Here is a 23,247-nt window from a genome sequence, read left to right as displayed (position 1 = left end):
ATACACCGACATACATCAATATATACCAACATACACCAACATATACCAACATACACCGACATATAACAAATGGGAGAATATGTACAGATGTTTGTCCTTCCTTTTCTACTGTGATGAGATCATGTCTGTGTTTGAAAAGGTCGTGCCTCTGACATGCGCTGATTTCCTGTCTATATTTTGTATGAGATTCTCTGTATGAGAATCGCTCCCAGTTTTACAAGCACGCTTGTGTATTAGCAGAAACTGGGCTGTATGTAAAACCTGCGGCTCTGCTCAGAGAGGCTGGACTGGCTGATAACAGGGCACTTGCTGCTGTGTTTGTTGTCTGCTTCCATTGTACTGATATGACATGGTCGTCCTCCCAGGTCTGAGCTGTAGGTCTGCAGTTATCGCCCTGATACCCTCCTCTACAGATATGCACTCTGTATTATTCCTTTGGTTGCAAGCCAAGGCCATTTGCTGAGTGTGGCTAGACAGAACTCCTCTTTCTCCCTCCCATCCACATTCTGTTCTCCTCCTCCTCCCTCCTGTCCTCTCCTCATCACAGATACCCTGCTCTACTCTCTGTAGCTCCTCACCCATGAAAAAGCTTTAATACTAGAGCTGTGCAACGCAGGCAGGGAGAGAGAGAGAGAGAGAGAGAGAGAGAGAGAGAGAGAGAGAGAGAGAGAGAGAGAGAGAGAGAGAGAGAGAGAGAGAGAGAGAGAGTGCTGATTTTTTGAGGGATCACTTTAAAAACATAGTTAGCTTTTCTTGGGCTAATGATGGAGTTTCACCCAGATAGGAATGTTTTGGGACTGAATGTTTTAGGGAGTGTGTATTAATTATGTTATCTCTGTCTTTCTCTGTTTTTCTGTGTCATTCTCTTTATTCTTATTCTCTCTCTCTCTCTCTCTCTCCTTTTCAGATTTTTTAACTTTCTGTCCCTTTCACCTTGGTTGTATCTGTGCCTCCTCTTCAGCCTGTATCAGTCCTGCACAAGCTGTGTCTGGCGCTGGCTTTCAGGGAGGAGGTGACGATAAATAAATAACCCCATAAAGGATGCATTGAAAGTCAGTGAGTGAGTGTGTGTGTGTGTGTGTGTGTGGGGGGGGGGGGGTGTCTCCTCAAACAGTCCTGAGTCTTGTGGCTGGCTGCACTGCAGAGAGGAGAGTACGGCAGGGGAGGGGGGCAGGCTGCTATGTGGAGAGAGAGAGAGGCTGGTGTGATTTAGCTGGGCTGTAGCCTGCTCCACACTGCGGAGAGATGCACAGAGGCGAGTTCCTGCCGCTGCGGCAGAGCTCCAACTGAGTCCTCGCCACCTGCACGCCCCGGACAGGCATGCCCGGCTCCGGAGCCCGCGCGGTCCGCCAGCCTCCAGCCTTGGCCGCGCTACCTTCAGAAAGGCTCTCAGCGGAACTGGGAGAGGCCGTCATGCCTGGTCGCTGAGCGAGGGGAGAGAAGGAGGGAGAGAGGGGAGGAACCAGGGAGGAGGAGGGTGAGGGGGCTGTATTTTTGGATGAGGGATCTCTCGAATTAAGAGCCGGCGGAATAAAGATGTAGTGTGAGCAGAACAAGGAACGTGCTGTGCTGCAGTGGAGAGGAGTGGAGCGGACGCCCGGGCAGACGCACGCGTGCACACAAACCCCGCAAGGCTGACTCCTCGAGGACAGAGAAAGGCCAACGTCACTGCCCCGGGGCTGGAAAGGTATGGATCACATCAGAGGAGCGAGTGTGTGTGCCTGTGTGTGTGTGTGTGTGTGTGTTCTTTTTGCTTTATTTTTGGAAGGGTGATACAATGTATTATATTTGTTTATACAAAGTTGAGAGCTGCATGTTCAGAGTGTGTATATGTGTGAGCGACAGTAAAAGATGAATGGCATGTTTCCAGGCAGTTTTTACGGAGTCTGGGAGCAGGACAGCCACATCTCTGAATTCTGTTTGAAGATGTGAGACCTCTGAGGAAAATGGCCTCATCTTTGCCTCCTATGCCAGCAGACACTGACTGAACATGTGGGTCTGGCGGCGTAAGGAGAAAAGTCCCGTGGGAATTCATAAGTCACTAAATTAGATCAGAACACCCAGACAGGCCGAGACGTAGTTCATTAGCGGCCCTGCCCAGTGGGGGGGGCTCATCATTTCAAAGGACCAAGGACACCTTTGATCTTCTTATAGTTGTGGGGCAACTCGTTGGGTGATCTGTTATGCAGAATCTTTTGTTTATTCACTCATTTGGTTGTGCTTTCTTGCATTCCTTCTAACACTGTGCAGGTCATGTTACAGATAATCATTATTTATCACTGTATTTTAAACTCATTTTGTAGTATCCTATATATTGGTTCAATGGAAATTATACACGGTGCCCTGTAGTGGGAAGAAATGGGACTCTCAGTCAACCTGGTAATGTTAAAAACTGATATTTCCACAGACAGGTTTTTCTGTCAGTGTTGTATTGCCGGGTAAAAATAACGTATCTGTATTTTCTTGCTAGTCTGAGCGTTTTTTTCCCCCCTGAGTTGTCACATGAGTGGTGCATATTGATGGATAGTTCAGATTACAGCAGTTGAAGAAGCCCGTTGGATTTTCCACTTAGCTCACGCCAGTGGGTGGAATCAATCTGTGTAATCCAAGCAGCACAAACTCATGGTAGAACATCTGCTCTATGAAATCAAACATATAAGAAGATTCTCCAAGTCTGTGTTCTCCGTAGCCTCACACCATATCTCCAGCTGCCTGAGGGATTCAGTCTATCGGACCGTTTTAGAACAGAGTACTCACAGAAAGCTTCAGCACATCCTGAACCTACAAAGGCACCTGCAGCCAAGGTGTGTGTGACGTTCCCAGACTCTTCCCTGGCCCGCTCTTCATCTTCTCACCAGACTCCTCCTTCATCCTGTCATCCTCAGTCCTCCCTCTTTGGAGAAAATGTGGAGAAGCCCTACCTGGACCTTGCTGGAAAATAACTGCTCTCCTTCCTCTGCTCAAGACATTCCAGAATGAGTCCACTTGCCTGGACTCTTGCCTCCTGTGCTTCTGAGACCACCTGCCTGCACGGGATCTAAGCGCATTCGGCTGCTCCTCAGCCTGGCTCTCGTCTTATGGATTTACCCACCCGAAGACGCTTCCCTCCACAGGACACACACACGCAGACAGGAGTGTGTCTTTTCACAGGTCTGCCTTTTCTCAGATAACTTTAATGCTGCATAATGTCTGTCAAATGAGTAAAGCCCCACTGTCAGGTCAGGTGGTCTTGTGTCCTGTTCTTCATGATGCGATAATCCATCGTGGCCAATCTGACTACTGATCCCTGTGGAGAAAGAGAGTTTTTCTCTGCACTTCCACTGGTAATAATGACCTGCTAGTACGCTCGAATAATCAAGGCTGATGAGGTTTAATAGTGAGCTCACAGAAGTAGAGATGATGGCAATATGAATTTTAATAATGAATTTTATTTATATAGCACACCTCCATGTCAGTACCACCCCGAGGCTCAAAGTGCAACAGATAAGTGATGACGTAAGAGAAAAGAGAGGAGAGGGCAAAGTGAACGATTCTTAGAGGCTTACACGGTGATTATTGATTATTATGTGCATATCACATAAAGAGATTCTCGTTTTTGTGTTACAAGGGTTTCAGGTTTGTGTGCGTGTGTGTGTTTGGTGACAGAGTAACTGCTGGGCAGTTTGACAAGAGCTCTTTTCCTCCTTCACGGCCCCCCACTCTATCCTCTGTAATTAGGGCCCAACGCGTCCCCTGTAGGGCCCCTGTCTGCTGCCGCCTCTCGCCCGGAGGCTTTACGCATAGCAGCTGCACTCCTGCATCCAACCCTGCTCACCTCACGCGGTGAAGCTCCAGAGAAGATCCGGAGGATGGACTCGCGAAGATTCTGCTCTGTGATGTCAATGGTGCGGCTGTGTCCCTCCGCGCGGGCTCTAAGACAATAAAGTGGTTTCACTGGAGAGGATTCCGGCACCGGTGCCGCTAGCGCAGCGGGTGTCCGGTTATTCCGAGCCGTGGCCCTAATCCCTTGTCTCTGTTTGGAGCAGCAGAGGCACTTCCTCCGGTGGGCAGAGACTGCAGCAGGGAATAAAGAGGAACATTGTTCTCTGCTTGGGATGCCAAGGAGTGGCAGCCAAAGCCTGCCTGGCCTTTAATTAAAGTCGTTAACCTGAGAGAGGGGCAGAAAGAGATCGGACAGACCCCCCCCAGCCATTCATTCAGAACTCGGGGTTTACAAGAACTTGTGCTCTTGTGGGTGATGGGTAAATGTCATCCAGTCGTGTGTCAGAACTGACCTAGGCTGTGTGAACATCCATGTCACCCCAGTTTGATTCAACTTTGATCTTCAGCACCAGAAACATCTGAATCATTTACCTGTCTGTCTCTCTGTGCCTCTCTCTCTCCCAACCTACCTGTCTGTCTCTCCGTCTCTACAGATGCCCTCTTGCTGCGGCAAAGCGGTGCGTATTTTCGTCACCACGCTCTTCGCCGCTGTGGTCCTCTTCGCCATCCTGCTGGCCTACGTGACGGGCTACCAGTTCATCCGCACCGAGCGGCACCACCTGTCCTTCGGGCTCTACGGTGCCGCCCTGTCGCTCCACCTGCTGCTACAGAGCCTCTTCGCTTTCCTGGAGCACCGCCGCATGCGCGGCCCGTCGCGGCCACGCCACCTGCACCGCACCGTCGCCCTCTGCATCGCCGCCTACCAGGAGGACCCGGACTACCTGCGCAAGTGCCTGCGCAGCGCGCGACGCATTTCCTTTCCCGGCCTCAAGGTCGTCCTGGTGGTGGACGGGAACCGGCCCGAGGACACCTACATGATGGACATCTTCCAGGAAGTGATGGGAGCGGCGGGGCAGGCCGGCCGCGTGGTGTGGAAGGGGAACTACCACAGCGACGGGGGTGGGGCCTCGGTGCTCGCGGAGGAGGCAGCGCAGGTGGCGCGGGTCGTGCGCGGCTGCCGCTACTCGTGCGTCATGCAGAAGTGGGGTGGGAAGAGGGAGGTGATGTACACGGCTTTCAAAGCGCTCGGGAACTCGGTGGATTACGTGCAGGTACGCCGTCGTCTTGGACGTGTGGGGGAGAGGCCCTAACTACAGGAGAATGGGGGGGCCGCAGACGCAGATATTTTGGTCAAGGCTGAAGCAGAACATACACGTTAGATTTTAAGGACAATCATCTTTTTACCTGAAACTTGTTTTCTCATCTTTCTTTTTGACCTACCTGTCTGTCTCTCTGCGCTACCCTCCACCCACCTGTCTGTCTCTCTGCGCTACCCTCCACCCACCTGTCTGTCTCTCTGCGCTACCCTCCACCCACCTGTCTGTCTCTCTGCGCTACCCTCCACCCACCTGTCTGTCTCTCTGCGCTACCCTCCACCCACCTGTCTGTCTCTCTGCGCTACCCTCCACCTACCTGTCTGTCCCTGTGCTACCCTCCACCTACCTGTCTGTCCCTGTGCTACCCTCCACCTACCTGTCTGTCCCTGTGCTACCCTCCACCTACCTGTCTGTCCCTGTGCTACCCTCCACCTACCTGTCTGTCCCTGTGCTACCCTCCACCTACCTGTCTGTCCCTGTGCTACCCTCCACCTACCTGTCTGTCCCTGTGCTACCCTCCACCTACCTGTCTGTCCCTGTGCTACCCTCCACCTACCTGTCTGTCCCTGTGCTACCCTCCACCTACCTGTCTGTCCCTGTGCTACCCTCCACCTACCTGTCTGTCCCTGTGCTACCCTCCACCTACCTGTCTGTCCCTGTGCTACCCTCCACCTACCTGTCTGTCCCTGTGCTACCCTCCACCTACCTGTCTGTCCCTGTGCTACCCTCCACCTACCTGTCTGTCCCTGTGCTACCCTCCACCTACCTGTCTGTCCCTGTGCTACCCTCCACCTACCTGTCTGTCCCTGTGCTACCCTCCACCTACCTGTCTGTCCCTGTGCTACCCTCCACCTACCTGTCTGTCCCTGTGCTACCCTCCACCTACCTGTCTGTCCCTGTGCTACCCTCCACCTACCTGTCTGTCCCTGTGCTACCCTCCACCTACCTGTCTGTCCCTGTGCTACCCTCCACCTACCTGTCTGTCCCTGTGCTACCCTCCACCTACCTGTCTGTCCCTGTGCTACCCTCCACCTACCTGTCTGTCCCTGTGCTACCCTCCACCTACCTGTCTGTCCCTGTGCTACCCTCCACCTACCTGTCTGTCCCTGTGCTACCCTCCACCTACCTGTCTGTCCCTGTGCTACCCTCCACCTACCTGTCTGTCCCTGTGCTACCCTCCACCTACCTGTCTGTCCCTGTGCTACCCTCCACCTACCTGTCTGTCCCTGTGCTACCCTCCACCTACCTGTCTGTCCCTGTGCTACCCTCCACCTACCTGTCTGTCCCTGTGCTACCCTCCACCTACCTGTCTGTCCCTGTGCTACCCTCCACCTACCTGTCTGTCCCTGTGCTACCCTCCACCTACCTGTCTGTCCCTGTGCTACCCTCCACCTACCTGTCTGTCCCTGTGCTACCCTCCACCTACCTGTCTGTCCCTGTGCTACCCTCCACCTACCTGTCTGTCCCTGTGCTACCCTCCACCTACCTGTCTGTCCCTGTGCTACCCTCCACCTACCTGTCTGTCCCTGTGCTACCCTCCACCTACCTGTCTGTCCCTGTGCTACCCTCCACCTACCTGTCTGTCCCTGTGCTACCCTCCACCTACCTGTCTGTCCCTGTGCTACCCTCCACCTACCTGTCTGTCCCTGTGCTACCCTCCACCTACCTGTCTGTCCCTGTGCTACCCTCCACCTACCTGTCTGTCCCTGTGCTACCCTCCACCTACCTGTCTGTCCCTGTGCTACCCTCCACCTACCTGTCTGTCCCTGTGCTACCCTCCACCTACCTGTCTGTCCCTGTGCTACCCTCCACCTACCTGTCTGTCCCTGTGCTACCCTCCACCTACCTGTCTGTCCCTGTGCTACCCTCCACCTACCTGTCTGTCCCTGTGCTACCCTCCACCTACCTGTCTGTCCCTGTGCTACCCTCCACCTACCTGTCTGTCCCTGTGCTACCCTCCACCTACCTGTCTGTCTCTGTGCTACCCTCCACCTGTCTGTCTCTGTGCTACCCTCCACCTGTCTGTCTCTGTGCTACCCTCCACCTGTCTGTCTGTGCTACCCTCCACCCACCTGTCTGTCCCTGCTACCCTCCACCCACCTGTCTGTCCCTGCTACCCTCCACCCACCTGTCTGTCCCTGTGCTACCCTCCACCCACCTGTCTGTCCCTGTGCTACCCTCCACCCACCTGTCTGTCCCTGTGCTACCCTCCACCCACCTGTCTGTCTCTGTGCTACCCTCCACCCACCTGTCTGTCTCTGTGCTACCCTCCACCCACCTGTCTGTCTCTGTGCTACCCTCCACCTACCTGTCTGTCTCTGTGCTACCCTCCACCTACCTGTCTGTCTCTGTGCTACCCTCCACCCACCTGTCTGTCTCTGTGCTACCCTCCACCCACCTGTCTGTCTCTGTGCTACCCTCCACCCACCTGTCTGTCTCTGTGCTACCCTCCACCCACCTGTCTGTCTCTGTGCTACCCTCCACCTACATGTCTGTACTGATTCTCTCCACTAGCCTGTGTGCCTCACTTCTTTCCACCTACCTGTACTTTGATATTAACCATGAAGAACAACGTTATTAAAACCTTTTGTGTGTGTGTGTGTGGTGGGGGGGGGGGGGGGGGGGGTTCCAGAAACACTGATATAAAGATCTTCACAGTAGCTCATTCATTTCCCTTCTGTCCTGTGATTAGAATCACTGTTATATAGAGGTCAGAGGTCATTCCATTGCCTTGTCATCTGCACACCTGTGCTCTGTCAGCGACCTCTCATTGCTCCTGCACCATTGGTCAAAGAATCAAAACAAAAGCTTTCAAACCACAACTAACAATGCAGGTGTTCACAGACCGTGGGCATTCAGTTTAGACAGTTGAAAAGCTGAGGCTTCTCCTTAAAAGCCTTGATTGTTTGGCTACAGTGCAGGTGAGCATCTTTTAAGAACATTTCTATTGTGCAGCAATGCAGGCTAAAGTGAAGCCTCACCTCAAACTTGTTTGTTCCTTCATAGGTCCGGTATTACATAACTTCTCTGACATGTCAAGTTCAGGCATGTTGTCCTGTAACACTGTTCGTACAACTGTAGGTCTGCGATTCAGACACGGTCCTGGATCCAGCATGCACCATTGAGATGCTGAAGGTCTTGGAGGAAGACCCAGATGTGGGCGGAGTCGGAGGAGACGTGCAGGTGAGAACTCACTAACAGGCTTTAGAAGCTGATGCCCAGAGGATGTTCTCAGAAGCTTTGTAGGGAACTCGTAATCAGAAGGTTGTTGGTTCAAGCCCACACCATGGCCAAGTTACCACAGTTGGGCCCTGGAGCTAGGATGTTATGGTCTTCACCAAAGCAAAGAAACAAAACACTAAACTAACTAGACACATCCAAACAAAAACTATCTATGACCCTTGCGCTGCAATACTCTCTTCAAAACATGCACCCACCCCAAAACCCCAATGTTTTAATACTAACAGAACTTGACAAGAGCCTCCAGTTTGGCCTTTACAGGCAGAGCACCTTCTCCTGGGAGGGGCATCCTTCCATTATCAAGGTGATCTGGGTCATGCCATCATGAGTGGCACACACCTATGAGCAAGCATAGAGAGACAATGCAATAGAAAGGGCAGGAGAGAAAGAAAGAAAACACACACACATCAGCAGGCACAGACATGCCACAGAGACCTCGATTGTGGCAAGCCTCGGACTAACAATCTCTAAATTACGAGTTCCACGTCTCCAGCGCAGGAATTCTACTTATTCTTTTCAGATCCTGAACAAATACGACTCCTGGATATCCTTTCTGAGCAGCGTACGCTACTGGATGGCCTTCAACGTGGAGCGCGCGTGCCAGTCATACTTCGGCTGCGTCCAGTGCATCAGCGGCCCCCTGGGCATGTACCGCAACTCCCTTCTGCAGCAGTTCCTGGAGCCCTGGTACCACCAGACCTTCCTGGGTAGCAAGTGCAGCTTCGGTGACGACCGCCACCTCACCAACCGCGTCCTGAGCTTCGGCTACAAGACCAAGTACACGGCGCGCTCTCAGTGTCAGACGGAGACGCCCACGCGCTACCTGCGTTGGCTCAACCAGCAGACTCGCTGGAGCAAGTCCTACTTTCGCGAGTGGCTCTACAACGCTCTCTGGTTCCACAAGCACAGCCTGTGGATGACCTACGAGTCCGTGGTCACAGGATTCTTCCCGTTCTTCCTGGTGGCCACAGTCGTCCACCTGTTCTACCGCGGCCGGCTGTGGAACATCCTGTTGTTCCTGCTGACGGTGCAGCTGGTGGGGATGGTGAAGGCCACGTACGCCTGCTTCCTACGAGGCAGCCTGGTCATGATCTTCATGTCCCTCTACTCCCTGCTCTACATGTCCAGCCTCCTGCCAGCGAAGATCTTCGCTCTCCTGACCATCAACAAGGCGGGCTGGGGTACGTCCGGGAGGAAGAAGATCGTGGTGAATTTCATCGGTGCCGTGCCCGTCACCGTGTGGGCCGTCGTGCTCCTGTGCGGCGTGGCTTACACCGTCTACTGCGAGACGCAGGACCCTTTCAGCGAGACGGAGAAGGCCCTCCTCATCGCCGGCGCCCTCCTCTACGCCTGCTACTGGCTCATTCTCCTGGTGCTTTATCTGGCTATAGTGGCCAAGCGCTGTAACAAGAGAGAGGAACAGTACCATCTCCCCTACGCCGAGGCATAGGGCACCTTCTTCAACGCTACTTCAGTGGTGCTGCTGGACAAACAAGCTGCCTGGGACTGGTTTGAGATCGTTCCCTCTCCACTCCCTGGTGCTAGACCCCATGTTGGAGGGTGTCATATCTAACATGTTTAACAGCGACGTATACAGTAGGTTCACTCACATTAACCACGAGACTCTGAACACTATGTGGTAAAAGCATGTCCTATATGTGGGAAATATTTTTTTAAAAGATGTTTCAAAGACATTGGGCAGCATTTTGCTTCTTAAATATAAAGCACAGATCAGGAGAAATGTCCAGCCTGAGCTGATGTTGTCTTACGGAGTCAGTGGTGTGGCATTGGTGCTTAAACAGTCTGAATGTAAATTACACATTCAGGCTAATCAGTGGGCACCAGCCCTACAGAGAACTCTGTACAGACACTGACTGGTGTCATCTGCCAAAACCAAGTCAAACCATGTTTTTTTGTGATTTGTATTGGACAATCCGACATAGATCCGTGCTGTTCAACAGTGTTAAATGCAGCGCTATTGATTTTTCTACTATATCAGATGTTCATTTGACAGCCTTTAGAGCAAGACCTCTCATCTTTAAGATTCTCTGATGAACTATTTCTCCCAACATTGATATTTTTCTGGAAAAGCAACCAAAGAGCGTTATGTACATTTTGCTAGACCTATTTAAATTAGTCAGTGCCATTACTAGATGGAGTAGTGTTGTTTTCTTGCTACTTTAGGTGCAGCTGCAAATTGACTGCATACAATAAACAAAAAAAAGCTTAGGAATACCAACCTTCAAGGAAAAATGTTCTAAACTCGTAATCTTTGACTTTAGAGTGAAGAAAGACATCAGGAGTGACTGTGCAACCTGAAACTTGAATGTGAAGACGACACACGTTTGTTTACAAGTTCAGTTTTCTAAGAGTAACTGTAATAGGTGGTCATCACTTAGCTAGAAATGCATTCGCTATGAAGCTGGTAGTGATATATTAAAGATATTAGCAGGGTACTGATTAGGAAAGAACACTAGTTGCTTGTTTCAGTTCAGTGTCAGGTGCTTGTTTGATACAAGTGTATAATTAACTTTTCATATTAGCTCAATGTCAGCTAAGGCACTTGAAAAAAGTAATACTATTTAAGACTATTAGACGACGTTTTAAAAGCTATTTGGACCATACACAGCCAATTATATGTTTATTACAAAGAGAACTCATATAGAGCTGCATTGCAGTAGGAACACAAGACACTGGATGCGAGAGCCATTAGGCATGACTGCTGGGTCTAAGCAGAGCTGACACACACACACACACACACACACACACGTCACTTTTGTACGCTAAACCAGCTTGTTCAGCTCCCCCTGTGCCAAACGTGTGGACCTGCTGATTACACTCTTGCACCCCCCGACTCCCTCTCTCTGAAAAGACACACAAATGCTGAGAGAGAAGGAGCCTGGAGGAAGCTTCTGGCAATCTATCAGGGACTGTGAACAAGAACACTAAGCCTAGTGTGTTTGGGTGTGCCTAGGCTAAAATCAGCACCAGTACTGTTAGCGTTTACAGATACAGCTCATATACAACTGTGTTAGACAAACAGTGGACTGAAAGACTAGTTGATATGCGGAGGGTGTTTCTCCCAGGGCAGTAGCAGAAGGCAGACATAAACGTATCGATTATTGAACATGCCTACAGACTCTGTGAGGAGAATGAAACAGTTATTGGTTATATTCACTCAGTCAAGTACAAGATAAGGGATGATGTTGGCTTTAAGGCTTCAGAACAGCACTGGCATACGTAACTTAAGAGGTTCAAATCTGAATATTTGTTTTACTGTTGAAAATACATCCAGACTTCTCATTGCCATTTCCTAATTTTATTTTAAGGAAACGGCCATGATCTCAATCGTTAAACCTGATGTTCAGTCCAATGTTGGCAAGTCCTGCTCTGGGGAAGATACTTGAAGGTGTCTAGCCATCATCATACAGTGCATAACATGGAGTATACTGAGCAGGAGTCACAACACAGAATCACACTTTGGCCCTTCAGTTAGTGCAAATGCTGTGACATTTACTGTTTCAATACTTAAAGTATATAAAGTAATAACTATATTCTTGAATGGGTTTTTTTTTTTGTTTTGTTTTGTTTTTTTAGATATTTTGAAATAGTGCAAGAATACTGGTATGCTTATCAGTCTATATTTTGCTAGACTCATTTTACGGCAGAGGTATTTTTGTCACAGCACACCATGCTACTGTTGGTGGTGTGCTGTCCAGGACCCAGTATCTCAACATTGTAGTGTTCAGACCATTTTTAGCTGTTGGAAAAAGTATTAAGTGTCATACTCAATCCACCATTTCAGGATGATCTTTGTGCATAGATGCACATGGGAAGATATCCACTAAAACAATTCATTCTAGGTCAAAACCGAACACTGGTCAGTAAACTGCCTGTTTCACAATGTACAATGGACGATAGACACTATTGAACATTTAATTCCTTATCAGTCACCCAGGGCTTGACATTATGGCTGTGATTTTTTTGTCTAAACTGAAGATAACAGTCATACTGTTTGACCTCATGAATTTGTGTAAATACTTACATATTTAAAGGAATGTTTTTAAAAGTTTTATATCATTATTGCAACATTGACTGTGTATTTTTGCAGATCTTTATTACACCTGTAAAATGTTTTTAAATAAACTTTTTCTGTATCAAATGGTGTTAGTTACCTGCATATACATCGTTTCCAATTTTGCAGTTCTAAACCAATACAGCATATTCAAACAAGCAAAACTAACCTCCCACTAGTATATGACTAGTATATCTTTTGTGTTTACTGGATTTAGTCAGTCAATGAGTCTTTCTTTAAAAAAAAAAAAAAAAAAAAAAAAGGTAAAAAAAAAAAAAAAGGCAAATTTTCTGCAAGTTCGCAGAATCCATCCATCTCAAAGAGTCAATAAAATAGAAGCTCCTAAGACACCTCACTTGCATCATCATCTGGAACGACACTGGAACCACACCATCAGAGAACAGTGTGCGTTTGCTGCATGTTTCCAGCACCACGCGGACCAGCTAGAATGTAGATTTTCGCTGTCAGCTAAACCTTCTTTGGCACGTTAGTAATGATTGGCTTAGGACGTGTTTTAAAGATCAGCTTCTTCTTGATCAGGGCACTAACAGTGTAGGAGGTTGGCTTCTCCTCGCTCGTTTCCATGACACCCTCGTCATCTTGGGGGAGGCCAGAGTGCTTCATAAGAACAGCAAACGGTTTGTCCAGGTTTACCAGCTTGCCATAGAGGATGTGATGTCCCACTATCAGCACTGGAACACCCTCAGACAGACGATTAAATATAACTCGTTTGTGTATAGCAGATCTAACAATAACAGGCAGCTAGAACACTTAATTAGCCAGTGTTACATCGTACTGACCTTAACTTTGTCATTTTACAAACACAGGCACTGATTTTGTAAACTTACTTCTTTCGTGTAGTGCAGGTCTCCCATGAGATTTCCAGACAACCCTGTGTTGTGTCTTGAGATCATCTCTCCTTGCAACTCCACCAACAACCACTCCGCAGGGCCCTCCCCGGCCTGGCTGCAGAAATAGTAATGTGGCTAGACATCTTAGTCGCCGGCTACGTTGTTGAGCCTTTAACTACTGTATATTTATGTCGCCAAGTTAAGACTCTCTGGTATCGTTACCGACCTTGAGATGACTATTTGAACCATGCTAGCAACGGTAGGTCCAAAAAATATGAGCTTCACTTGCGTCTCAGTCTGGATTGTCCTCTTCTGCTGACTCTGAGACAGACCCAAGCACCCTAATAACGCCCGAACAAGGCGGCAGAGTATGTAGTTAGTGGGTAAGGAATTAGTTAACGATAAGTACGTGCGCTGTATGACTGAGCCAGACTGGTGTCATTTTCGCCTCAGCTTTCCCGCCAGTAAGTAAAAGCTGAGGCGTTTCCTCTCCACGAGCGGTCCCGAAGTTTCAAAATAAAAGCCAACTGGGGCGGTTGTGAAATATCATACCGAGTCGAAGAAGCTTTTCCACACTCCAAAATCTGGCGATTGCACATTCTTAACGGTAAATTAACATCAGGTTCGCCCCGCGGCGGTGGTCCGTATAGTTAACATAACTTGTAAGAAACAGTTGACCGCGTCCGGTTTTCCTACATCGCTGCGCATGCGCAGGCAGCGGCACGCGAAAGATGACCTGTCAGCGTTGTTGTGGAACGCTGACAGGCACGTGAGTCGTCGTCTCGAGCCCCAGTCGTCATGGCGGCCACAGCTCCTCCCAAGGTACCGAGCCCCCGGAGCCTGATGTCGCCTCACTGCTAAAGTCGTTAGAGTGACCCGCTCGGTTCCGTCCGTTCCCGTCAGTAGACCGCGGCGGCGTGGATCTGACTCGTTTGCGCGCTTGGCGAAGGACAAAAGCTGGCAAATACAAGTGCTGAGATTGGCTACTGTTTTTAGCCACATAGCTAGCGCTTAGCCTCGTTAGCGTTAGCTAGCATAGCTACTGTTAGACTCCTAGTTTAGCGCATCTTATTTTAGCTTAGCTTAATTTAGCTTAGCACTAGCGGTAGTCTTGGTTCAGTTAGCAGAAATGCCACGCAGGCACCTCGGTCATATCTAGCTAGCTTACTTGGTAACACTCCATATTTACACAGTGAGGCAGAGGTAACGTGCCTACCGTTGTTTGGCTAACCACTGAGGTAATCGGTTTTGTCCAGCTCGAATCGTTCGTATTGGAAATACGAGTCACTTTTAGTAGGTTTAAGAAACGGACTAGCTGGCTCCACAGTAGCTAGCATGTCTGACAGGCAGACAGTTAGCATGTGTTGTGCCACTGTCTTTTTTTAAGAAGAAAATATTTCGCATGATTGTGTCGTGTGGTTGATTAGTTATTTGCTGGTTAATAAGGCTGTAATGCTAGTTGCAGACAGCCTAAAATTAGTTAGTTAGCTAGCTAGCTGGCAAAACAGTTTCTGGACGCTCACTCGTTTCGAAACACTTGGACACGAAGTTTGCTTTGAAAGTATAGTTACCCAGCTAGGTTATCCAAAAAGCCAGGCTTATTTAGCCAGCCATTGATTGGAGATCCATGTAAAATGTTATTGTCTGTTTATTTTGCTTGATAGGTATTTAACATTTCTTCTGCCTAAAAACTATGATAGCCCTTTTCCTGGTGGCCTGTAAAAAGTCTTCCTAAGGTCGGAATAACTGGTGGGAGGATGAGCAAATCTGCACTTCACGCTTCTTTCTTAGCCACAAGGGTAATATGATGTTTAATGTGCCTCCTAAAGGCACAGTTTCACATCCCTTAGGCTGTAAGCATGTAACTGCAGATGTACTCGTTTGTCCAGGTTAGAGATGAAAAACGTACTGACTTAGAATGTGGGGTAAGGAGATGACACGAAACGACTGTCATAAAGTGTTCAGTTGTTGTTTCTTTTTTCTCTGTGTAGGTGATATTTGAACATGAAGGAGTTTTTATCCATTTAAACACAGATGAACTGGAGGATCAGGATTCACTAATATCAGGTTTCCTTCGGATAGTTGATAAGGTACTGATGGCCTTTCAGTGAGAGTAAATATGTTTAATTTAAAAGCACTAAAAACTCAGTACTTCCTGTTGTTTTAACGTAATTTACGTGGATAGCTTTTCTAATGTAATAACTTCTCTAATGTCACCATATGTGTTTCGTCATTGTTATTTCTAAATAATGATTCACAGACTATGTATATGAAGTCAGATGTACATTAATATTTCAAGAATAATCTGGATAATGTACAAAGCAACAAACTGTAGGCCAGAAACTCACATTCTTGTTTTCTTTTTAGGATGGTGAAATATTTGTGGAATATAAACCTTTGGAGGACACGGTGGATCCCTCAAATATGCTATGTGCCTGCAAGGTGGGTGGTGCGGTGTGGTTTATTGTTTGTTTGTTTTCTTGTTTTGTTTTGTTTTTGCCTCTCCTCCTTTTCTTAGTTCCATTATAGCTGAACAGCTTCTTGGTTGGTTGTATAGTCAGTCTTATGATTTGTGTTGTACTCTCTGTGTGAAGGACTCCAGTTCAGTGGTAGAATGGATACAGAGGCCTCATCGTCCTGTGGACCAGCAGCTAAGCTATGAGACTGAGTGGGACATGGTCAATACAGTCTCTTTTAAAAGGAAAGTCTACAGTAACGGAGAAGGTGAAGCATTACCAATCTGCCTTTTTGAATTATAATATATGCGTCTTGCAGGCAGTTTAAATTTTACCAAGTGTCGCATCATGTACACACACAGGAGGACTTAATTTGTTGGCCAGTAGAAAATGTTTACATAGGAAACATACAAGCAGAAAGTGAGTCATGTTTCCCTTTTTAGCCCATGGTTAACATTCATCCCATGATGCTTTGTCTTATTCTGAAATCCTTGCATAAAGATTCCTCAAATGACCTTTACATGGGACAAGAACATCAGCCCTCTGCTTGTCATTTGTTTTAGGTGTTTCAAATCACTTAAATGAGCGGACTAAGTGGGCCTTCTCCTTTAACGTGGCTGACCTCAGGTCAGTCACAGTCAAATGTGAAGGCTGGTCATACCTGGTGTTCTGCCTGAGAGATGATGCAACACTGCCAGCCCTTCACTTTCATCAGGGAGGCAGCCAGGCATTCCTGGATGGCTTAAGGAAATTGGTGCAGCTCGGCGAGTAAGTAGAGAGCCAGGAGGCAAACACCTGCTCGAGCACCCACAAAAGACACAGAAGCAAAAACAGTGCTAAACTAATACTGCTGAATTCCACCACTGACTGTCACATGCGGTTTCAAGCTGGTTTTTCAACGCAAGATTTAATTTGGTGCTCTACATGTCAGTCATTGGATTCGGCATGCTCAACAGTACTAACAGCTTTGACCACAGCCATGTGATGGAGATCTGAAACCCAGTCTTGTTTATGCATTGTGTACTAATTTGACCCGCCTCAGGTGTTATTCTCAAGTATTTGTGTGGGAGTTGGTTCTTCTTTTTATGGCCTTTTGCTTTCACTTCATGGTGTCTGTGTAGCTGTAGAATTTGCCCAGCAGAGTGCAGTCTAATGGTACAGATATGTGCTGTGACCTACTTTCAGATGTTAGTGTGGAGCACTAATGAGTCAGCATACTTTTTCTCAGATTATGAGCATGTCAAGTCCCTCCTTTGTTAGGCTATATGTTAAATGTCATTTTAGCTAGATTTCTTTAGTTTGTAGAAAAAACATTTGTCATGCTATTTTTGATTCACAAAGTTCACAATTTAGAATTTACAATTTGTCCCTTAGGAGACAAATGTGATTTCTTTTTTTCTTTCCTAAAATGTGTTGTCTGAAATGGTAAAGACCTACATGCAATGCAGTTTGTATGGTAATGCGTGCTGGAGTGTTTTGGTTCTCCTCACGGAGGGCTGTAAGGGGCATGTGCTGTGTGGGGAGAGTGAAAGGACAGGGCACTAGCGGGCGTCAGTGGGGACGCCAGCTGTCCCGTTAGAGTTAAGGCTCCATGAGAGAGATGGATGAGTCGCCCTTCTTCTCCTCTCCTGCATTAAATCTCACCACGAATGACATCCAGCCGTGTGCATGCTTGCGCATGTGATGCTGCAGAGATAGCTGTTATTAAAGTTCTTATCTTGGCTCTCGTAATGAAAGGAGGCCTGAGCTTTTCACGTCAAACAGGAGTGGAAAATGACCTATGCTTCGATATACTTAACTGTTCCATTGAGGTGTTTGGTGATACTTTTGTTGTTGTTGTTGCTGTTGTTATTGTTGCTGGCGTAGTTCCCACTACAGTTTTTTATAGATTTAAAGTAATAAATTAGAGAGCACCAAGTTGAATCGTTTGTTTCATCTTTGCAGGAGTCCTGAAGATGAAAATGTTTTTCTTGTTGGAACTTACTACAAAGCTTTTTCGCAGTCCTTTGAGAATCTTCTAGATGATACAAATTATGGCCTTGTACAGGTAAGGGAGGTTTTAATGGGGAAAACACCAGGAAGTAAATTGCATTTGTTTCTAAGCGAGAATTAGACCCTCATTACAGTTAAACGATTGTCCTTGTTCTTCAGTGAATGCTGCGGAGCTCAGCACTGCACATATAACACTGTCATGACACTGTTCATATTCCCTTCTACTCAACAGAAGTTTAAAAAGGATCCCTACACAACAACTTTGGGTGGTTTATCCAAAGTCACAAATTTTTTATTTGACGCGTTTCGGCAGTCTGAGTCGGAGTGTCAGCAGCGTCCTGCTGAGGAAATGGTCGACCTTCTAGGAGAGCTTATCCCCGGGCTTGAGATCAACCAGCAGGAGGAGCCCGGCTTCGAGGTCATCACCAGAGTGAGTGTGGTGGTGCTTTGCCTCGCCTCGCCTCGCCTCGCCTCTACCCCTAACTCCCACTCAGAGGCAGCGACTCAGAGACTTACGGTCTAGTCTTGATCACATTTAGTCAAGTTCTTTATTCAGTTTGACCGTAATTGTTGCTTGGCAATGTCTGCATAACCTAAACTGAGCTTTCTAAGAAACAGGCTGGAAAATCTATCTATCTGTCTGTACTGAAAATGGGACATTTCACACAGAGGTTTGGGGGAAAAAAGAAGAGCACTTTGCTTGCACAGCTGATGTAGGACCCCTGTCCCCAACATCCTGTTTGTCTAGACAACATGTGTAATACACCGCAATTACCACCTCTACATCTGTAACCACTGTACTTGGCAGAGATGGCCGATGCAGGCAGGCTGATTTTATTGTTCACTTTGTCCTGTTCTTATTCAGCGTTTGTGTGTGCGCGTGTGTGCATGTGTGCGCTCTGTGTATGTGTGTGTGTGTGTGTGTGTGTGTGTGTGTGTGTGTGTGTGTTTGTGTGTGTGTGTGTGTGTGTGTGTGTGTGTGTGCACGTGCGTGCGTGTGTGGCAGGTAGACTTGGGTCCAAGGCCAGAGGTACACAGGAGTGGGCCCGTAATGATGGAGGACTGGGCGAAGCACCAAGACTTGGAGGGGAGAGTGTTCAATGTGTCTCGTTTAAAGCACCTCATATTCAAAGGGGTAAAAATATGCATCTCTGTGGTTGACCTGTCCAAGTACGTGGCTCTGAGAAAGGTTACGTGATGCTGACAAACTCCTTGTACAAATCCGTGTACTCTGACTTTTGATGTTCAAGCTTATTGCGTTGTTGGGACGAAGTCTTTTTCTCAAATTTCTGAGCGTCACTATTTAAGGAAAGCTGTCTGTAGGTGATTAACGAAACGTTACAAAACAGGAAGGGGCATGCGCGTGTTCAGCAGTAACTGCAGTGTCTGCAGGTATTTGCTCAACCCAGCAAAGCACCTCCCAATTTCACTGATGACCTCACTTCCTGGACAGTGAGTGCACTTCTGGGCAAAGGAGGGCGCCTAATTAATGAACTCCAGCATGTGCAGTGTTGGAGTAAATACAGTCCCCTTTGGCAGCGCTCTGAATGATCTGATCTCCTTTTCTTCTACGCCTGTAGAACTGCCAGCGGGGTTTTTAATAGGGTACTTGAACTGTCTCATAAGTCTTTATTTCTCTTGACTGTTTTGTGTTTGTTCTGCCTCATGTTCTGTAGGGTCTGTGCCATGCTTTGAGGAAAGAAGCCTGGAAGTTTTTGCTGGGCTACTATCCCTGGGATAGCACCCATGAGGAACGAAAAAACCTGCAGAAAAGGAAAACGTTAGTGTAGCTTGGTGTTCAAACCCCACCCCCCACCCCCCAGCTGAGAGAACCCTCTAGTCACAGAATGGGTTGTGTTGTCTGAAACCCTGCTTGAGATGCTGCTGTTATGTTTCCGTGGCCAACAGGGACGAATACTTTCGAATGAAACTGCAGTGGAAGTCTGTCAGTGAGGAGCAAGAGAAGAGGAACTCCAGGTTACGTGACTATAAGAGCCTGATCGGTGTGTGCACCAACGCTCACCAACACTTAACACTCGCCATTCTAGTTTACATGGTATATGTGCAATACTGTACTGATGTCGGTATTACTGTACTGGTAGAACATTGAATCTTTATAAAAAAGCTAGGCTATGCTGTACAGTAGCATATTATGAAACAATGCACAATGAGTTTATTGCAACATAACTCCATTGTAATATGAGGAGCGTCTGTATATATAATACTGGATTATCTAAAATTGTGTCTGTAAAGTTTTTAACACATTCTGTAGCACACCAGTGTGTCTGACACACAAAAGATTTATTAAAAATATTTCTTTCTTTTACTTCAGAAAAAGATGTGAACAGAACTGACCGCAGTAACAAGTTCTACGAGGGTCTGGACAACCCTGGTCTAGTCTTACTTCATGACATCTTAATGACTTACTGCATGTATGATTTTGATCTAGGTAAGAAGAGGTGTGTGTGTGTGTGTGTGTGTGTGTGTGTGTGAGAGAGAGTGAGTGAGGTGGGGGGAACCCCCAGTTAAAGGAATTTTGAGATTGTACAGTTTGTATGTCTCCTATTTGGAGCTGGTGAAGTAGTCCATGTCTCGATGTCCCAGTGTCCATAGAAGCCCTCACTGAACTGGTCATTGCGGTAAATTGTGTTAAATAACTCAGCCAATTAAATTGATCTGTAAGTGCTTTTTACTGTAGAGCGGAAATGATGCTTTATGGGGGTTTGCCGTCTCTGGTGTGCGTGCTCTTAACCCAGTTTACTGTGGTGCGGTGCAGGCTACGTGCAGGGTATGAGTGATCTGCTCTCTCCCATCCTCTACGTGCTGGAGCACGAGGTGGACGCCTTCTGGTGCTTCGTCTCCTTCATGGATCAGATGGTACTGACATGTTCACACACGGCTATCGCCGCTGCTCTCCTGTTCTCCTCCTCGAAGAGTGCATTTTAATATCTTGGACCCGTTTCACAGATTTAAGCGTAGACTAAAGCAGTAGTCATTTCTCCACTGGCATGGTAACTTCTGCCTAAGTCTGTGTTTAACCCATTTCTGTATGAGTTAACACACATGTGTAAGGGTATTACCACATACAAGGGTTAAGGGTGTGAAGCCCTTATGTGTACGTGCCGACACAATGTCTGTTCTCCACTGGTCTTCAGCATGAAAACTTTGAGGAGCAGATGCAGGGCATGAAGGCCCAACTGGTCCAGCTTAGCACGCTGCTCCGTCTGCTAGACTTGGCCTTCTGGAACTATCTGGGTAAGCGTCGCTGGATCCACCACCTCACGCAGCCCAAACATAACCCAGTAGTTACATTCCCGATGAGCTGTGAAGAAGTTCTGAGTGCTGTGTCGGTCTGAAGTGTGTTTATAACCGAGTGGGTTAGTGATGTGTGTCACTGAGGAGACGTGTGCAGTTGCCACGCTCGGTCACCCGCAGTGTTTTGCTGATGACAGAGGCGCAGGATTCAGGGTACCTTTATTTCTGCTTCCGCTGGCTGCTGATCCGCTTTAAGAGGGAGCTCCACTTTCAGGATGTGCTTCGGCTCTGGGAGGTGGGCAACACTTCCAGATATTCACCAACAACCCTGCACACATTTATTCGCCTTTCTGAAAACGAATGCAATTGACATGCTGTTGGTACATGTGTATGTGTGTACGTGGGTGCGTGCGTGTGTATGTGTGTGTCCTACTTAAGGTGATGTGGACAGGACTGCCTTGCCAAAATGTTCACCTTCTTGTTTGCTGCGCCATTTTGGATTCAGAAAAACAGAAAATTATGGACAGGCATTATGGCTTCAATGAAATCCTTAAGGTAAAGCTTACACACTTATGGATCATTTTGTGTGAGTAGGAAATATGAATTTTGTTGAAATGAAGCAGTTAAAGAGAAATAAAAAATTGTACATTTTAATAATTTCCCTCCAGTTTTGTTTGTTTGTGATGTGATTTTGCAGATTGGTCACACTGTCAATGATGTATTCTCCATTTTTGTACTTTTATAGCATATAAATGAACTCTCCATGAAACTGGACATCGAAGAAATCCTTATCAAGTCAGAGGCGATTTATATGCAGATAAGAAACTGCAAGGTAAGTGTTAGATCGGGCTTCTGACACAGAGCTTGATGTGATCTCAGTATATCAAAGTTAAAAGTGAAGGATTAAGCTAAAATGAAAAACTTTTATAGCCGCAGAACTGTTTTAGTTGTTGAATAGATGATTATGGTCTTGTGTCTTACTGGATGTGTCCTATACCATAGTGTTACAGCACTGGTCTTTATCTGTTTCCTGTTTCACTGGCGTCTGTGTTTAGGATTTGCCGCCCTCAGTGAGTGAGATTCTGGGTCTGAACACGGTCACACACAGCTTGGCATTAGAACCCTGTCAGGAGTACGGCATGCTAGAATCCCCACACAACTCCCCGAGACCCCAGCACAGACAAGACCAAGACTTCTCCAACGGTCATGGACTTTTACAAGACACGCCACACAACAGATGGAAAACTAACTTCATTTCATAGTGCACAGCATGACATGTACATTACAGATGTTTTTCTTAGCTCCTGTATAGCAGGAAGTTGAACAGTATTGGTTATCATGTAGATATTTGCTACCAAATGTCATATAGTAAGGCATTACAGAGGCTTTACTCTGAAAAAAGAATTATGAATGTAAAACGAGGATCAGAATGATCCTAAAGTTATTATTTTTGTAATTTCTTGTACCATATTGTCTTTCATTAAAATAACCATTCCGTCTCATTGTATAGTTTTCAAAATGTTAAGATGGAAGTTTCCACGTTATGTGCTGATTTATCCCCCCCACACACACACACACACACACTTTTTTTTTTTTCCTGAATCCATGCACAGATCGATCAAATTAAAACCTCTTCTCCTCAAACCTGTGTTGAGAAATTGGAAGTAAGAGTTATGTTTTAGGAAGCGGGAAACATGATCCTTCTTTTACCAAACGGCTCCACGCCACACTGCTTTTTTCATCTTGTGTTGACTCGTCTCATGAGTTGCCCTCTTTCTCTTTAAAAAAAACAAAAAGGTGAAGCATTTGTAATGATTCGGATCTGTGACAAGATGGTAGATGGTTGTGTAGATTATCCTCGTTTTCTGTTAAAGGTGCCTATAATAATCTGATATAAATGGCTAAATTAAGATTGGTATGATCACGATTTTTAAATGTACTTTTACGCCTAATGTATATTCCCTCTTAAAGCAATAACCTAAACTAGGTAACGTGTCTTTCAGAATGAACTTTAGTAAATTGTGTTTTCTTAAGATGTGCAAATGGAAATCCAAGTAGCATTTCAATTTTGTATTTTTAGCGTGCTAGACTGTTGGAAGAATTTCTTTCCACCTGTGACATTTTGAGATGTGATGGGGAGGAAGTGGGTAGAGAATCCTGAAGGAGGACCAAAGTATCTTTTATCGGCTCATAACGGCTGCATGCGCACAACAAAGACTCCCAGGACTGCTCCCAGTTCTTTCATTTCCTGTTCCACAGGAAATTGCCTGAGGAGGCACTGATAGCTCTCTCCTCCGAGC

The 23,247-nt window shown here is 47.0% G+C and overlaps 3 protein-coding genes across 6 annotated transcripts; 2 read left to right on the top strand and 1 right to left on the bottom strand.

Moving 5' to 3' along the window:
- Nucleotides 1-1,128: 1,128 nt before the first annotated feature.
- On the top strand, nucleotides 1,129-12,469 carry has3 (hyaluronan synthase 3). Its single transcript, XM_027017982.3, has 4 exons — nucleotides 1,129-1,687; nucleotides 4,416-5,033; nucleotides 8,160-8,261; nucleotides 8,839-12,469. The coding sequence occupies exons 2-4, from the start codon at nucleotides 4,416-4,418 to the stop codon at nucleotides 9,766-9,768; spliced, it is 1,650 nt and encodes a 549-aa protein (XP_026873783.2). The 5' UTR covers nucleotides 1,129-1,687; the 3' UTR covers nucleotides 9,769-12,469.
- A 155-nt stretch (nucleotides 12,470-12,624) lies between these two features.
- Nucleotides 12,625-13,862, bottom strand: chtf8 (CTF8, chromosome transmission fidelity factor 8 homolog (S. cerevisiae)). Of its 2 annotated transcripts, none has more exons than XM_027017990.3 (3): nucleotides 13,471-13,862; nucleotides 13,242-13,359; nucleotides 12,625-13,095 (listed from the first exon to the last, which is right to left on the bottom strand). In XM_027017990.3, the coding sequence occupies exons 1-3, from the start codon at nucleotides 13,491-13,493 to the stop codon at nucleotides 12,862-12,864; spliced, it is 375 nt and encodes a 124-aa protein (XP_026873791.1). In that variant the 5' UTR covers nucleotides 13,494-13,862; the 3' UTR covers nucleotides 12,625-12,861. The 2 variants fall into 2 exon arrangements, with proteins under 2 accessions (XP_026873791.1, XP_026873792.1); XM_027017991.3 differs by having other exon boundaries at nucleotides 12,625-13,011.
- Nucleotides 13,863-13,955: 93 nt separating this feature from the next.
- On the top strand, nucleotides 13,956-22,449 carry tbc1d15 (TBC1 domain family, member 15). Of its 3 annotated transcripts, none has more exons than XM_027017986.3 (17): nucleotides 13,956-14,066; nucleotides 15,236-15,334; nucleotides 15,612-15,686; nucleotides 15,839-15,968; nucleotides 16,264-16,468; nucleotides 17,645-17,747; nucleotides 17,925-18,122; nucleotides 18,699-18,827; nucleotides 19,369-19,472; nucleotides 19,601-19,695; nucleotides 20,025-20,141; nucleotides 20,469-20,569; nucleotides 20,848-20,947; nucleotides 21,145-21,242; nucleotides 21,386-21,502; nucleotides 21,693-21,779; nucleotides 22,003-22,449. In XM_027017986.3, the coding sequence occupies exons 1-17, from the start codon at nucleotides 14,043-14,045 to the stop codon at nucleotides 22,207-22,209; spliced, it is 1,989 nt and encodes a 662-aa protein (XP_026873787.1). In that variant the 5' UTR covers nucleotides 13,956-14,042; the 3' UTR covers nucleotides 22,210-22,449. The 3 variants fall into 3 exon arrangements, with proteins under 3 accessions (XP_026873787.1, XP_026873786.1, XP_081571521.1); XM_027017985.3 differs by lacking the exon at nucleotides 13,956-14,066 and adding an exon at nucleotides 14,576-15,043; XM_081715395.1 differs by lacking the exons at nucleotides 13,956-14,066; nucleotides 15,236-15,334 and adding an exon at nucleotides 16,063-16,120.
- Nucleotides 22,450-23,247: the final 798 nt, after the last annotated feature.

Source organism: Electrophorus electricus, chromosome 6 (genome assembly GCF_041902795.1).
Source record: "Electrophorus electricus isolate QZ-2024a chromosome 6, ASM4190279v1, whole genome shotgun sequence".
In the NCBI taxonomy this organism is placed as follows: domain Eukaryota; kingdom Metazoa; phylum Chordata; class Actinopteri; order Gymnotiformes; family Gymnotidae; genus Electrophorus; species Electrophorus electricus.
This window is presented reverse-complemented; position numbering and strand designations above follow the sequence as displayed.